At 37.9% G+C, this 16,346-nt stretch overlaps 2 protein-coding genes across 2 annotated transcripts; one reads left to right on the top strand and one right to left on the bottom strand.

The window, feature by feature from the left end:
• Positions 1 to 12,351: 12,351 nt before the first annotated feature.
• Positions 12,352 to 13,408, bottom strand: GLRG_11829 (zinc finger protein; the record flags this gene model as incomplete). Its single annotated transcript, XM_008102512.1, has 4 exons — positions 12,352 to 12,714; positions 12,766 to 12,780; positions 13,091 to 13,117; positions 13,172 to 13,408. The coding sequence occupies 4 exons, from the start codon at positions 13,406 to 13,408 to the stop codon at positions 12,352 to 12,354; spliced, it is 642 nt and encodes a 213-aa protein (XP_008100703.1).
• Positions 13,409 to 14,240: 832 nt separating this feature from the next.
• Positions 14,241 to 14,477, top strand: GLRG_11828 (uncharacterized protein; the record flags this gene model as incomplete). The annotated part of the gene is made up of 1 exon (XM_008102511.1): positions 14,241 to 14,477. One exon carries the CDS (start codon positions 14,241 to 14,243, stop codon positions 14,475 to 14,477), a length of 237 nt encoding a protein of 78 aa, XP_008100702.1.
• Positions 14,478 to 16,346: the final 1,869 nt, after the last annotated feature.

Below are 16,346 nucleotides of genomic sequence, written 5' to 3'. Positions count from 1 at the left end.
CAGTCCGATTAAGCCCTCGGTCGCTGGGGGCCTCGCTTGACGCATTCGACCGACGCTTGTGCCGTATGTCATCCTCAAGAGTAGGTTCGGCCCTAAATACATTGATGCAGCTATTCAAGAGGCTGTATGGCATGAGCCAGGGCGGCTACGTGTCAACACAGCTATCTATATGGTCACTGGACAGTCTGATTAAGCCCTTTAGTTCACTATGTTTATGTTCTTTGTACCTAAAAAACAATAGTGCGCTAGCGGTTTAACTAAAACTGACATTCCCAGCTTGTTCTATATGTAGACTCTCCCCTTTCCCAGAATATCGTATTAGCTCTGTGGCAGCCTCATTACCTTCGGGGATTTGGATCGGCCGCTCGATTATTGCGGTCAGTACAAGGTCTGGGCCTGGAGATTACATTATGCTTGGGTTCCAGTCCTTTGCACCCTTTGCCTTGTTTAGAGCACTACTTGATATTGTGGAAGCCGGTGTGGCCATATTCGAACTGTTTGTCGATCTGCTTGCATATTGTTGGCTTTGGCATTTAAAATCTTGCTTTCTTATCTCTTTATAAAGATTATTAGTTATAAAGAAACCTTAGTGCTACTAGCACTCCCTTGCTAACAGTTTTAAGCTTATAGATATTTATATAGTCGCTACGGGGTTGGAGTGCCTAAAAGTAGTGTTACTAACGAAGGAGAGAGTCTTTGAAGATTAGCTGGGTTGGCTGTGAATGTGTTTGTTAGTGAATCTCTTAGGCTTGGTTCTGGAGAAGAGTCCTGGGTGGGTTTATACTTTTTCTCTTGCGACTACAAAACTGCATAGGTTAAGAAGTAGGTTTCTAATAATATCCTGTAATACCTATATTACTAAGTACAGAACGCATTTTATAAAGGATGATGTACTATATACACCCTAACTCTGACAAATGATAGCGTTTGGATGACAGCTTAGTAGAAGCTATGTGGTATTTGTTTTCACTGGTAATAGCTAGAACGAGATAATAGACCGTTAGAGTGCTCTAGGAAGCGAGCATCTTGGATTCGCTTTGCTACCCTGTTTTTAATACAGCGGCGACTTGCTGTTCTTGCCTCCCTGAGATTGCTGCACCTGTAGATGTCTGAGGAGTATCCTCTGTATAGACGAACCAGATTGTGCACTATATATCCTTTGCTAGACAGGATCTACCTGGTAAAAGCACGCTAGTACTTTCTGCTACTTATAGGACAAGCTGTATAGATAAGAGAACTGGTTATAGAACTGTATTATTAGCCATACAGGACTTATGTCAGGCACCCTGCCTTGCTAGATACAAAATTTGCTCTACGTAAGAAAACCGGCCCTTACTATTATATCACTCCCGACCATTGGCGTTAAAAACTCTTGTATCTATAATATACCTAAAACGTAAGTCAGGTGACGGAACGCCTTTTACCGCCGTTTTCTAACTAAGTTAGGCTTATAATTAGATATTAAAGAGGTTATATTCTAATAATAGTAGGGAAGACGTAACTACTAGGCATTATATGCATATACTACGTTAAATAATATGGCTTCTTTGTTTAGGTGTCTGAGAATATCTGGTGACTTATGATAGCTGATGACTGTTGAGCTTGGCTGATGACGTCCACTACTGGCTTTGAATAACACTGACCGATCTCAAGGCAACAGTAGGCCGCGTGCGCTAATCCTCTACGTCAGCCCAGCCATCTTAATGCGGCCAGCTGTACAACCTTTATTGTCTTAGTAGGTGTAGTAACCGACCATATCCCTACTAAAGTATGCATCAGAAGAGACAGCAACGAGGAGGCGCTGATCAGGGGCTTTCCTCACTCAGCTGTCACATTCTTGCAATCACCAAATGCCTTGGCTACCAGAAGAGTATGGATGACAATCTGCAGTGTGAGGTGTGAGCGTTGTTGGTAGACGAGCGTCTGATTGGCTGAGAATGAGGAGACCTGACCCTGTTCTGCATGGGGCCAATGACTTCCGTTCTGTCTGTGGAGCGCTAGTGTACTTCCTGGCCTGCCTCTGGTACTCTGTCTTTGGACCACTAGTGGTACGTCGACAGCGCTTGCCGGCCACTCGCCGCACAGGCCATGTTCAACGGACCAGTCATCTCCCTGGCCCCTGCACGCCTCAAGCACCATCTTCAGAACTCTCTCTCTCTGTTCGAAACGCTAGGAAGAGCTCTTGTCGAATAGAACCTCTAGTTGGCCTTCCTAGCGACGCTAAAACGTGTTAGTAGTGTCGTAATAATAGTTAATTAATTATACTATCTTCACACTATATCTTCTATTAGCAAAATTAATTAGCTAGTAGAGTGTTAGAGGCGGGGATAGTATTAAGTAAAGGAGTCAATAATTAGCGCAGTTAGGGTCTAATTATAATAATTATTCCTATCTAGCCTTCCTCTTCCTTAGGATTCCTATAGATTTCTCTTTTTACGTGCCCCTTAGCCTATAGTTTACCTATATCTAGCCCTACCCTGGTGCCCCCTAGCGCCCTGTTATAGCACCTAACATAATCCCCCCCCTCTAAGGTCCTGTCCTTAGGACCTTAGGCATATAGCTAGCAACCTACTGTTACCTCCCCTGTTATACTACTTAGTATCTTAGAAGCGTTTAGGAACATCTTCTAGGCCTAGTAGGTTACTAAGCTAATAGTTATCTCCTTAGCTAACTACTTACTTTAACCTTACCTTTATAGCTACTATAGCCTAGCTAGGCTATAATATTACTACCTTATATTACTATCCTAGCTTAGGGGTGTAAGTGTTTTATTACTTACTTAGCTAAGCTAGGGGCTACTTACTTCTATGTTACTACTATTATGTCTACTAGCGCCTCTAGCTCCTAAGGTCTCTTTACTAACGCCTTAGGTGCCTCTAGTGCTTCTCTAGCCTTCTTTAAAACCCTCCTTACTAATAGTAATAAAAATAAAAATAAAAATAAAGTTAATATTTATATTATCTCTTATTACTACTACTTTTAGGCTATAGCTACTTAGTACTTTAATCTTAAGGGCACTAAGGCTAAATTTTCTTACTATATTAAGACTAAAAGTAAGTTTTTTTTTTTTAGTATACCTTAGGTACTTCTTACTTATTTTTTTATAGTTCTAATATTTAGTAGCTACTAGTAATAAGTATACCTAATATACTAATATATATAGTAAAAAGTATATTTATATAAGTATTTTTTTTTCTTATTTTCTTTTTCTCTTAAAAAAAAGACGCCTTTATAGTCTCTTACTAACCCCTTATAAGCTACTTATACTTTTACTACTTTTACTTTTACCTTTAAAAATCTTTTTAAAGATATACTTAATAAGGCCTCTCTTACTACTAGTTACTATAAAAATAAAGTAGGCTATCTTTTATTACACCTTAGGTGCTTTTTACTTAACCTTTTTTTATAAAGTAAAATTATTAAGGCCTAGACTATAGTCTATAAAGCCTTTTAAAAAAAAGTAAATACTACTAAGGCCTCTAACACTAAGCGTAAGGCTAAAGCTAAAAAAGAAAAAGTAGCTTTTTTACTAGTAAGAGGTTACTACTACTAAGGCTACTACTAATACTACTAAGTCTATAGCCTACTTAGCTAGAATTACTACTATAGCGCTAAAGTGCTAAAGTATACTCCTTAAGGAGTAGACTAAGGCTATTAAGGCCTAGGGTGCCTTTTTTTCTAAGTAGGCTGCTACCTACTTTACTATTATAAGTACTTTCTTAGTGCTTCCCTAACGCTTCTCTTTTAGTACTAACTTTCTTTTATAGCACTATAATAACCTTAACTCTTAAAGTAGTAATAATACTAGTAATAATACTAATATAAGTAGTAGTAGTAGTAATAAAAATAACTAGTATATAGGCCTTATACTATTTATATTAGTACTTTTTTAGTGCTTTTTTTACTATTAAGTTTATTTTAGTTTTTTCTTAAATACTTAGCTTTTTAGGCTATTTATAATTTCTAGCTTTAAGCTAAAAGAATAATTTAAACTTACTTTTTAGGTTTTATTTTATTTTATACTTTATTTACTTTTAGTGCCCCCTTAGTAATCTTTTTTTATAGCCTTATTATAAGTCTTAGGCTATATTTCTTTATAGTTTTTATAAGCTACTATTTATTTTACTTTATAAATATTTACTTTATTTTTTTAATTAGTATATACTATAGCTTTACTAGTGCCTTATAGAACTTTTTTAGTTAAGAGGGTAAAAAAACGTTATAAATATAATACTTTTTCTTTATATTAAGCTTATAGGCCTTTTTTTATTAATTACTTATATAACCTTAAAAGGTCTTAAATACTTATCTAATAGCTTTCTTAATAGCTATTTCTACTTAATAAATCTTACTAAAAGTAAGACTTATTTCTTTATATAGAATTTAATATTTACTTTTTTAGTATTATACTATTTTTTATAAGTCCTATTAATAGTTTCTAAGGTGTTAGTAATAATAGCCCTCTAGCTATATAGCTACTTTATTTTATTATAGGCTATTAAGACTTTTATAGGCCTTTATCTCTCTAGCTTTATATTATAAAGGTTTTATAAGATATAGCCTATAAAGGCCTCTACTAGTACTACCTTAATTATACTATACTACACCTTATTATAAATAAATTTAGCTATTAAAAGCTACTTTACCTAATTATCTTATTTTATATTATAAAAAGCCTTAAAGAAATACTTAATATTTTAGTTTTAGCGCTTTATTTACTTATTTATCTAAAGGTAATAAGTAGTACTAAGCTTCCTCTTAATTACTAGCTAGTAGTATACTATTAACTAAAAGTAGCTTATAAATAAAGACCTCTTATTAAAGATAATTACTATTAGAACCTTAAACTATAAAAAGACCTTTTCTACTAGTAGGCTTACTAGCTAGTTTACTATTAAGGTCTTATATATAGATATATAAATTATATACTTTATAAGCTAATTTACTACTACTAGTATACTATTATATACACTTTAGTTAAACCCTTTAGACTTAAGTAGCTTAGTAATAAAGTTAAAAGTAACTTACTTTTATAGCTAGCTAGGTAGTAAAAAAAAGCTAGTCTTTTATATAGTAAGTAGTACTTTACTTTTATTTATTAGTATATTATATATATTATTATATACTTCTTTATATTTTTTTATATTAACTTTTAAAAAAATATTTATTTTATATATTTAATTATATAAGTTACCTTTAGGTGCCTCTTTATTAGCTTATTATAAAAATTAACTATAGCCTAAATCTAAGTAGTATACTTATTTAGTATAACTAGTTTACTATTATACTAAAGGGCTTTATTTTTACTTTTTTTTTATTTCTTCTCTAACTACTACTAAGCCTCTAACTAGGACTACTTATTTACTTACTAGGCTATAATTACCTCCTCTTCTAGGCTATTTAGAAGCTATTCTTAGTCTAGTGTTATAAGACTTAGTGCTTTATAGTAAAAGGACGTTATAATCTTTTTTTTAAACTATCTAAGGAAATCTTTAAGAAACACACTTTATACCTCTTTTTTTCTCTTTTTAGTAGGTTAGTAGTCTAGTTATTATAAAAGCTTATTTACTATATTATTTTTCTCTAGCTAATAGTTAATTTTAAAGTTAAAAAGTAATAGGTTTTATAGTAACTTAGCCTATTAACTATTTAGTTAGGGCTTAGCTACTAGGTAGTAGTAGCTAAAGTAGTTAGTAAGGAATATAATTTAGTATTAAGTATATAATAAGTAGTAACTTTAGTATATAGCTACCTCTTATATTACTAGTAGCTTTACCTCTAGTGCTTTATACTAAAGCTTTACTTTTTTTTAGCTTTTATAAGAGGAAAGCTATTAAGTGCTATATACTTTTATTTAGTTAGGCTAGTACTACCCTAATTATAAAATTAAATATATTTATTTTAACTTATATTAGTAGTACTAAGTTAAAATACTATAAGATAAAGGTATAAGTAAATATTATATAAAGCTTATAAAAGGCTTTTTTTACTTTTTTTATAATTACTTACTTTCTTACTACCTTTATAGTTAGCTTATTTTTTAAAAAGAAATATACCTTAAAGTAGTTCTTAATAAATTACTTATAGAATCCTATAAACCTAAGAAAGACCTAAATATCTTTTATACTAGTAAGAAAAAGCTACTATATAATAGCCTTTACTTACTTCTTTTTTATAGTAATCCCTTTACTAAATACTATAAACCTAAGGAATCTAATTATTTATATATAAAAAGTATACTTCTTAGGATTTATATATAGGCCTACTATATCTAACTAGTATAGTCCCTCTTTTACTATCTTTATATACTTTTTTTTAGTCTTTATAAAAATAAGAATATTATTTAAGTAAATAATATAAGTAATATTTACTAGCCTAGCTAAGGTATTATTTATATATACCTAAAAGGTTACTAGTATATTAACTAGCCTAAATAGTATAATATAGTATTTAAAGTAGCTATAATAAGTATAAAAGGCTGTCTTTTATTTATCTTTTACCTTAATTTTTACCTAGTAATATATATCCTTAAGGTCTAGTTTTATATACTGCTTTACTTTTACTAGCCTATTTAGAATCTCCTTAATTAAAGGTAATAGTATATAATTCTTAATAGTAATCTTATTAAGGCCTTAATAATTAATATAGAGGTATAACTTACTTTTTTTTTTTAGTATAAAGAGGATTAGTGCCCTTACTAGGCTTTTTAAGGGCCTAATCTAGCTTTTCTTTAATAACTTATTAAGATACCTCTATAGTTTCTCTAGCTTTTTCTTTATAAGGAGGTAAATAAGGCTAAATAGTAGTTCTACCTTTAGTTCTAGTTTAATTAGGTATACTTATCTTTTATCCCTTATAGGCTTTACTACTAGGTCTATATTAAATAGGTATACTTATTCCTTATATTCTTTAGGTAGTATAAACTTCTAGGTTTTATTTTTTCTAACTTTTTATTTCTTATTTAATAACTCTCTAGGTATCTCTAGTGCCCCCTTATTATCTTTATAATATAGGTATTAAACTATTAGTTAGTATACTAAGATAGCTTTTACCTCTCTTTAGGCCTTATATATAGCCTATTTACCTTAGATAAGCTAGATATAATCTCTACTTAGTAGGTATATCTACTTAATTATTTCCTAATATAGGTTTAGGTATACTAATATATACTAAGGAATCCTTAGTATAGCGTTATACTTACTTTTATAGCTAATTTAGAACTTATAGCTTTAAGTTCTTAATACCTTTAGGCTATTTTTTATTTTTATAACTACTCTATTTATCTTATAGTTAGAGGCTTTCTTTCCTTATATCCCTTTTAGTAGTAGCCCTCCCTTAGTAACTTTTAGTAAGGCCTTTATATATAGTATACCTTAGTAAAAAACGTTCTTATTTACTTTAGTATTAATTAATACTTTCTTCTTTTTTTATATACTACTTACCTTAGTATAAAAGTCTACTTTAAATTAGTAATATAGCTTTTTTTCTTAAAAAAGTTAAATACTATTAACCCCTATTAACACTAAGGTATACTATCTCCTTAAGTGTTATAGCTACTTATACTTATAGTAATTCTTCTTATAATACTTAGCTAATATATACTCTAGCTTTTTATAGCTATAATAAGTAGGTAGCCTTTAGGTCTCCTCTAAGTAAGGTGTTATAACGTTTTTTTTTTTTTAACTTTTAGCTTTAGTATAAGTATACTTACTAGTGTTAAGGTTATTAGTATAGTATACGTACTAGTAGCTTTTATTAAGGGGGTAGCTATAGCTATTATTTATACTACTACTTTTTATTAGCTTTTTTTCTTTTAACCTTACTTAGGCTATCCTCCTAACGCCTTTTTTATATAGGTCTTAAAGAGCGTTTTTACTTTTTTTACTATATTATTTAACTTTTAGTAAGTAGCTAGTAGCCCCTTAGTAAGAATATAGGCCTTTAGGTCTAAAAGCACTTAGTTTAAGATATAAACTACTTACTACTTTTTTATTTAAAAGTTAAAGTATTTTTCTTTAACTATTTTATACTTATTAATAAATTACTAGTATAATTTACTAAAGGCTTATTATATAGTATTTAGTTTTATTATAGTACTAAAAGCCTATATATTATTATTAGTAACTTTTACTTTTAGCTAGTTTTTTATAACCCCTTAAGGTATTTTACTTACTTTACTATTATAGTAAAAACCTATAGATTTTTTTTATTTATATACTAAGTTACTTTTTAGTATAACACTAGTATAGCTTACCTTATTATTATTAGTAGTAAACTTAATTTTTATTATACTAAAGTATATTTTTAGTTAAAATAAGAATTCTTATAGCTTATTTTAACTTTCTTTTTTATACTTTAGTATAAGTAATTTTTTTAAAAGTATATTAGTATATAGTTACTTAGTTTCTAACTAAAGGTTAGTAAGTACTATTACTTTTACTAATATATCTTTTATAAATATACTACTTTAAAGGGCCTTAATCTAGTTAATTAATTTTTTTTTTTTTACTTTTTTTACTTTTTTTTTTTAAAAAGGCCTTTAGCTTTTTTTTTATTAGCTTATTTAGGTTAGTACCACGCTACTTATCTACTACTAAGGTCCTAGTTATATTAGGCGTTAGTTATCTAGTAGTAACACTCTCTAGACGTTAGGCTGTAGTTTAGGATTAGGTAGGTATTATTACTACTCTAATAGTTAATACACCTAAAGGTAAGTAGAGATAAGAATATATTAAAGGTAAAGATAGTATTAAGTAAAAGAGTTAATAATTAGTGTAGTTAGGGTCTAATTATAATAATTATTCCTATCTAGCCTTCCTTTTCCCTAGGATTCCTATAGATTTCTCCTTTTATATGCCCCTCGGCCTATAGTTTACCTGTATCCGGCCCCACCCCGGTGCCCCCCGGCGCCCCGTCGCGGCACCTGACATGGAGGGTTCATGATGGTCGCAGGTGTTCTTGACTTCACGATCCTGCAGCCGTATCTCTGGAGGACTTTATTATCTTTTGAAGGTGACCGCTAGTCACATCTTCGCTTCCATTCGGCTGGAGCTGAACGACTCCGATCTTATTCATTTCGATGTTATCGCCTTCTCTCTAGAGTCGGTATCGTCTGGCATCTCCAATATCCAACTTGTTGATATAGTTTTTCCAAAGTTTAAGGCAAACTGGTATGGAAATACAGATCATCGTGACGGCGATTTCTGCTTCAGACCAGACAATGAGGTACACTGGGAGAGTGCTGTAAAGGTTGTGTATGGCGTCGTCTTATTGCGTTAGCCTATTTCATGCGCGTCACGAGTTAAGACTTGTCCATAGTAGCTAGGAAGAATCGAAACGACACAGCCAGTTCCATTTAACAGCCAATCGTATCTTATACGCTAATAGTCTAGAGACCGAGATACCGGCAGCAATGCCTTCGTTGACCCACTGTCTGTATTAGGGGTCCTTAGAACCTGTCCCAGCTCCACATCTCTAGGAGGTAATCCTGCTTAACCTCCATTATCAGATGGCAACAGGCAGACTTCGCCATAGCTTGGGTTGACCGGGCCTGTCGATAGGCGCTTGTCCCTAAAGAACTTACGGACGGCAGGGAGGCAGGCAAAAATCACGTGGAGGTTTATTACAAGGAAGCTGTTTTAGTTAGAGCGTGCTGCGGCTTTTAGTAACTGTTAACATATAAAATTATATTAGCTAGAGCAGCGTCCCATATGAAGTCAGAGCTGTCTCAAAGCTACAGGAGAAGGACAAGGCGCACAGCAGATACACTAGCCGTTCTAGAATAGCAGTTGGTTGTCATATACATCAAAGAGACAACTAACATACATCAAGCCTAGGCTAAAGAATCCTAAGACAAGAAGCTTATACTTAAAGAGCATCTAAAGTCCAAATACTCAGAGTATAGGTAGGACAACTAAGACAATATCTATAGTAATATTTAAGGAAGCTATAGCAAGAAGCAAGGTAATAACGTTAAGAGACAAGTTTCTAAGGCAGGTAAGAAACAACACAGCTATAACAAGGGTTATAGTAAATATAACCACTATTAAGATATAAAATATAACCCTAAATACCTTATTAGTAAATATAACACGCTAATACAAGAACAGGACAGAGATTTATACATAGCTAATAGATAACATAAACATTAGTGCTATAATAAAGCTAAGCTAGAACGGCTTATTAGTGACTGTCTTAGCTAGGATAAGTAATAGACACACCTTGCTATAGATCTTAAACTTCTTAGGCAATATATTATCATAATAGTAGTATAGGGTCTTTAGCGTAATGGCGTCTACACTAGTAAGTATCTCCTTTCTAGGTAAGGTAGTAAGACTTATATAGCATTAAGATCTATATTACAGTAGAGAAAACCTAGCGGCTTATTAGTCCTACTAAGATAGCGTAACAAATACACTTACCCCTGAAAGTAATATAAAGACTGGCCTAATGTCAGCAATGCCGCTCTATAATATCGTCTGCGTGAGACTTACGATCGTCCTATCCAAGATCTGCAGAACAGTGTTAGTAGACAAGCCGTAGTGTAAGGAATAGAGTAGAAATAAGTAAACCAATCTATAAGACGTAACAGTTTGTCTGGACCAAGTTGCCTGACGGGGATAGGACGCTTCTGACGGCCATGTTGCTAATTGACTGCATGTTTCTTAATGTACTCCGTCGCCCTAAGGAGAAAGCAAGGACTGCAGCTCTTATATTCCAGCTACGTCTTAGATGGGAGGTGACCTAACACCAGTTTTGCGCAGTCAGCAACTGGAACGTCAACAGGGGCTCTTAACATTGGCTTCGCCGTAGCGTGGGCCATGTCTAACCCGATTGGCTGCACTATTTTGCTGACTTTAAAGCATGAATGCACTAAACCCTTGTCTGTTGTATAGATCCTTGATAGCCGATATATTTATGTAAGGCAGAATCCCTTCGATGTGCCGTCCGACTTGCTTATTTGGGACCGCGTACGAAGCACTCCAGTATCACGCGATGTCTCTAAGCTTAACATAAGGTGCGGCTTGTAATAAGGAATTTAGAGGAGTATATTTATACACTGCTGAATAGTGCTGACGGTCCCCTGGCACTTGCGCGCCAGCCTCTGGAGGATTGGCACCTTTACTACCGCCTGTTGATGCTAATCTTGCTGAACCTAGGACTCTGCTAATAGCCATGCCTGGCGCGCGAGTATCCTGGCTCAGAGCCAGTGTTTCTTACACCGGTCCCTGAACCTGCCGACCACCAACACGCACCGTGCGATGAACAGGTGATGTAGGCGGGGGCGTTGTGATTGGCTAGCGCACCGGGTCTCGCCGCGGTGATTGGCAGACAGCAACAGGGGCGACTCGACGGTCCATCGCGTCTAATCTCGGGTCTGGGCGTCACGAGCTGTACGGTGTACCGTCTGGTATCGCCGGCGGGGAACACTCCACGGGGCTTGGGGGTGGCTCCAAAGCTCAGCGCACCCCAAGGCCCCGGTACCTTTCTTTCACTGCAGCGACGCCAGCGGGTGCGTGCCTGGGGCCCCTGATGAGATGCACCCTGGTCCGAGCCACTTTCGTCCGCCGGGGGCACAAACGTTAGCCCTGGTGCGACCCACCTGGGGGGGGGACAATCAGCCCTCTATGGTTGGAGAACACCGGCCCCGGTTTTGGCCTGCCGTGGGGGGTGCGCGACGCACCGGTCACCCTGGCCAACATCGGCGACGGAAGTGGATGGCGCGGCCAAGGGCAAGGCCTGTCACCGTGGTCATCTCAACTCGGTCGATATCACTAGGGGCCGTGGTCTGTGCTGCGTTTTGGTATTCCGGATCCAACGAAGTCCCTTGCTCGAATCCATGACCGTCCGGTGCTTTTGGGAACATGATGCCGGACCTTCCCGCATGGAACCACGACCATAGCTATAGCTTCAACTATCATATTTCCGTGAACCAAATTCTCCTCACTGGCCCGTATCTAACTTAATGAGCAATACGCACAACATTGCTTTGCTGCCGTGATTTCGGCGAAAGAACCTCTAGCGGTTTATAAGAATTTTATGCCTGCAGTCCAGCTCCATACAAAACGAAGCTCTTGAACGCATTAGCCTGTAGGCTTGTAAGGACAATCACCCATTCCATCGGGTTGTTGAAGTGTTCTAGTACGAACCTGGCTTCCCTGGATGTTACATCTCTTCCAACTGGGTGCTCTGGCTGCCCAGTTTCCTTGCCAGGTTCGTTCACACCCGTACCATTATGTGCATTATCCAACCAATGTATCTAGCTCTCCCACGCGTCCAAACCTCACTGTAACTGCATATGCTTACATATAAGGAGTAGACTCGCCGTCATACCCGCCATCGCAGTATTGATCAGTCAAGCCGTGGTATGTAAGGCTGCTTGCGCTTGAGGACTGGTCCATGTCGGTGGTGTTGCTGCTGCTGTTGCGTGTACTGCCCTGGGGGATGGAGTTGTCTCGAGCTGTACACTGCCAGACTGTCAAGCCTGCAGACGTCCTTCAAGATCGGAGGCACCGCCTTGGACTTCGCCCCACGCTTGCTGACCCTGCGGTCCTTGCCGCGGCCCTTGATGCCCTTGTTGCTGTTCTTGTACAGGCTGGCGAAGTAACGATACATCTCTCTCTGATCGTCAGACAGGGCGTCAGCATCAGAGATAGACACGATCCAGTCTGTTATCTCCATGAGAGTCTTCTTGTGGTATTTGTTTTGATGGTTCTGTAATTTAACAGATTAGATTGAGTAGCCTACGCACGAAACGACGCGTACCTTGAGATTTCCTTGCTAAGTAAATATCTTGTTGCAGTTATTTAGCTTGCAGATAAATGGCTTTATGTTGGTGTGTGTCGCTATGTGCGTCTGGAGGTTTCCACGCTAGGCAAACACCTTACTGCACTGCTTGCATCAGAGAGGCTTCTCGCCTGTGTGGCGACGCATGTGAGTCTACTGGCCTCTTAGTCGAATTTACTGAGACGTATAGATGGCTGCCTACTTTGAGGTTGCCTGGCTAGGAGAAATCGTGTCCGCAACGAGGCCAGTTGCATTACTAAGGTGTGTCAGTGCCGCTTAAACAGATGCCTAGGTGTTAACTTACAAAAGGCTTCTTGCCGGTATAGGCTTGCTTATAAGTGTCTAGGTAAGTGCCCTAGTGGAAGCTCTTGCCACAGCCCTTAACGTCGCAAATGTATCGCTTAGGCTTAGGGGCATCTGTAGACTCTAACGAGAACTCCGACTTAACAACCTGCTTGATCCCTAGGGCACCTTTGAGGATGTCCTCGGAATTGGGTTTCTTTTGGATGGCCTTCATAAGGAGGTCAATAGGGGTGGCAAATGTCACGGAATTGGCCTTCATAGGCTTGTTGTACTTAATTTCCTTAGTGTTAAGGCAGTGAGGTGTCTCTAGGTTGCTCATCTTTGTCTCACTTTAACTAGAAGGGCTACGGTGCTGGTCGTTTTGGACAGGAGGGCTTTCGCGCTGGTAAGAGCTAACCTGAGGGATGTCATGCTCCGAAGCTGCCACAGACATAGCTAGCCGTTCTTACTAAGGCGTAAGTCTAAAAGGCATACTATGTTAGTCGGAGACGAATTGTACTACGTGTAGGCGAAGCGGTTTTAGGTTAGGCATTAGTGCCCCATAGCCGGCATTTGCGTCATGTTGTACTAAGGTGCAGCCATATATCGGGGAGCCATGATGGCGCCATTCGTGGGAGCAGAAATTGTTACCCTCCAGTCGTACGGCCAAAAATTAAAGTTTCCCATCGTAATATTATAGTCGTGGCTGGCGGCCCAAGCCGAGGGGACTAATAGTCCCATAGAAGCCATAGGACGAGATCAGGCTGCTTTAGGGAAGTTTCTTAAATGTAAACTAATAGTCCTTAGAACAAAGTGGAGTCTTAAGAAACAGACAATCAAGAGAAGCAGAGGAGGGTTAGACGCTATAATAGGTAAACGAAAGGGATAACAATTGCTTTTGTTGACCCTATGGTTGAACCCGTCCTTATGTCTGGGGAGGCGCACGTGATGAAGGGATTGTTGTCGGCTGAATGCAAGCCAACCAGATTGGATTTCCGAGATCTGACTCTCCGTCATCAAATCCACTGAAACGAGCCAGCAGGACCAAGGTTGACTGACGAGGGAAAGAGAGCGTTGATGTCAGGGGAAATGTTGGCCATGGCCAATAGGGGCCCACGCGGCGTAGCATGAGGCCAGTAATCTTGGCTATAGCGTCAGGAACTCATTTGTTGATGTACCCCGACCTGCAGCACGCCTGCATTCTTGTCGAACGGCTGATGGATCTCGCTCAGTTAGAACTTCGATCGTCTCTTTACGGCAAGCAGATCGGAGGAGGATTGAGATGGACAAAAGCAAAGAACGTTACTTTTGCTGACCCCATGGTTGAGCGCGTCGCTCTATCTGGGGAGGCGCACATAATGGAGACGATTGTTACCGACTGGTGCAAGCCGACCAATCTGAATTTCTGAGATCTGAGCGTTTATCGTATACACCGAAGCGAGCCTGCAAGACCAGGGTTGGCTGATGAGGAAAGGAAAGCGTTAATGCTCAGGGGGGAGGCTTGCTGCAGGTCAATCCCGTCATGACAGTGGGAAAGAAACCATTCGGATGGGTCAGGTTCGCAGTTTACATAGTTAACAGATCGGAAACAACCATAAGAGGAAAACGCCTGGAATTGGTACTTTTCTGCTAACAGATCAGAGCTGGTTGACAGTGGCCAATAAGAACGCACTCGGGGTGGGCTGCGAGACTAGTGACTTTGGCTGCTGTACACACACACACACACAATTTATTACGCCCGGCGGCAAAGCCGAAAGGGCTACTAAAGCTGACTACATGTACATTGCTGAGCTTATGCCTTTGTCTCCTTGAAGCCCATAAGTGATATATCTGTTTCCTGCTTACTCCTCCATGTCTGCCTTCTTGCTGCGGATTCCTGTGGTGTAGTTGTATTATTAGCATGACATCTTGGAGCCTATTCTCTAAGTGTTTAACGTCCTATCTATGGCGGCTGAAGCGGTGCCTGCTCTCTGTGGCATGGGTTAATAGTTAGTTAGGGTTATGTTAGTTTTAATATGTTAGGGGGTCTCTCTACCCTGTTTCTTGTCACCTTACGTCTAGACGGCCTGTTGCTAGCGCAAATCGTATTGTCGCTTGGACCGCTTGTATGTTAGGCTTCTATTTCTCATTGTCTGAGGGGCCCTTGCCTCCTAGGTAGAAGGAGATATTGCTCCTCTGCGTCTGGGTACACTGGAGTATCTTAGTTTGGAACGTTGTCTATCTAGTAAGTCAAAGCACCTACTTTGCGGCCACCCCTACATTCCGGCCACCTAAAAACATCACTATTATGATAACCACCACTTTATTTAATTGACTACTAACATTATCTAGATGCTATAATAATACAGCTTTTAGCCTCACTAGGTAATTCTGATGCGCTAGATCTATCTAGCATACTCTTAGCGTCACTAGCCTTAATCTGGGCTTGCTGCACCGCTTTGATTGTCGCAAACTTCCTATTTGGGTCTAGTGTAACAGCCTTCCTCTTCCTACTAGTAGTGCTAGCAACCTTGGCCTCTAGAAGCTCTATTTTTTGCTGGGCGGCAGCTAGGGCAAAGGACTGCTCTTGGAAGCCTTTTTTTACCTTCTTGAAGAGCTGCTGTTGAGTAAATATAGTTTGATCTAGCTGATTTAGCTGGCTGAATAATTACAGCTGGATATCTAGGTCCTTTTGCTTCCTTGGCGTAGACCACTGTTGTTTAGATGCCTAGACCTCTATACCTTGGGTATCCTGGGATTGATGGGCATCTTTTTTGCTGTTATTGATTGGTGTTGCTGGTGTTGTTGGTGTTGTTGGTGTTGATATAGTCTTTTGGAGTAGTAGGCCACTTATAAGGGGCTTTGCGATAGAAACTGGCTATAACCTAGTATATTTCTAACCTGCTTTGATGTTGCTGACTGTTAAACCAGCTTGTCTTGCCTTTTGATAGTAAGAAATAAAGAGCCTTTTACCTATAACAGTAGAATCATTCTACTGAGTAAGATGCCCTAGCTCCTTTCGATATGCTGACTTGATAGGCCTAAAGACTGACTGATTAAGTGGCTGGAGGACATGGGAGGTGTGTGGCGGTAAGAATAACAGATGGACGTTATTAATATAGTATAACTACATAAAGTCTGTTGTTACATGGCTCCTATGCCTATCTAGGATTAATAGTCTGGCCTAATTAGGTTGAGAGGGTATAGTCTGAGGAAGGAAGACTCTTTCTAGCTATTTAACAGCAGTATTATTAGTAGTCTATCCATTCTCTGTTGCTGTAAACTCCTATCTATTATAA

This window comes from Colletotrichum graminicola (genome assembly GCF_000149035.1).
Source record: "Colletotrichum graminicola M1.001 genomic scaffold supercont1.136, whole genome shotgun sequence".
Lineage (NCBI taxonomy): Eukaryota > Fungi > Ascomycota > Sordariomycetes > Glomerellales > Glomerellaceae > Colletotrichum > Colletotrichum graminicola.
Note: the sequence above shows the minus strand (reverse complement) of the source record. Positions and strands in the feature narration are given on the sequence as shown.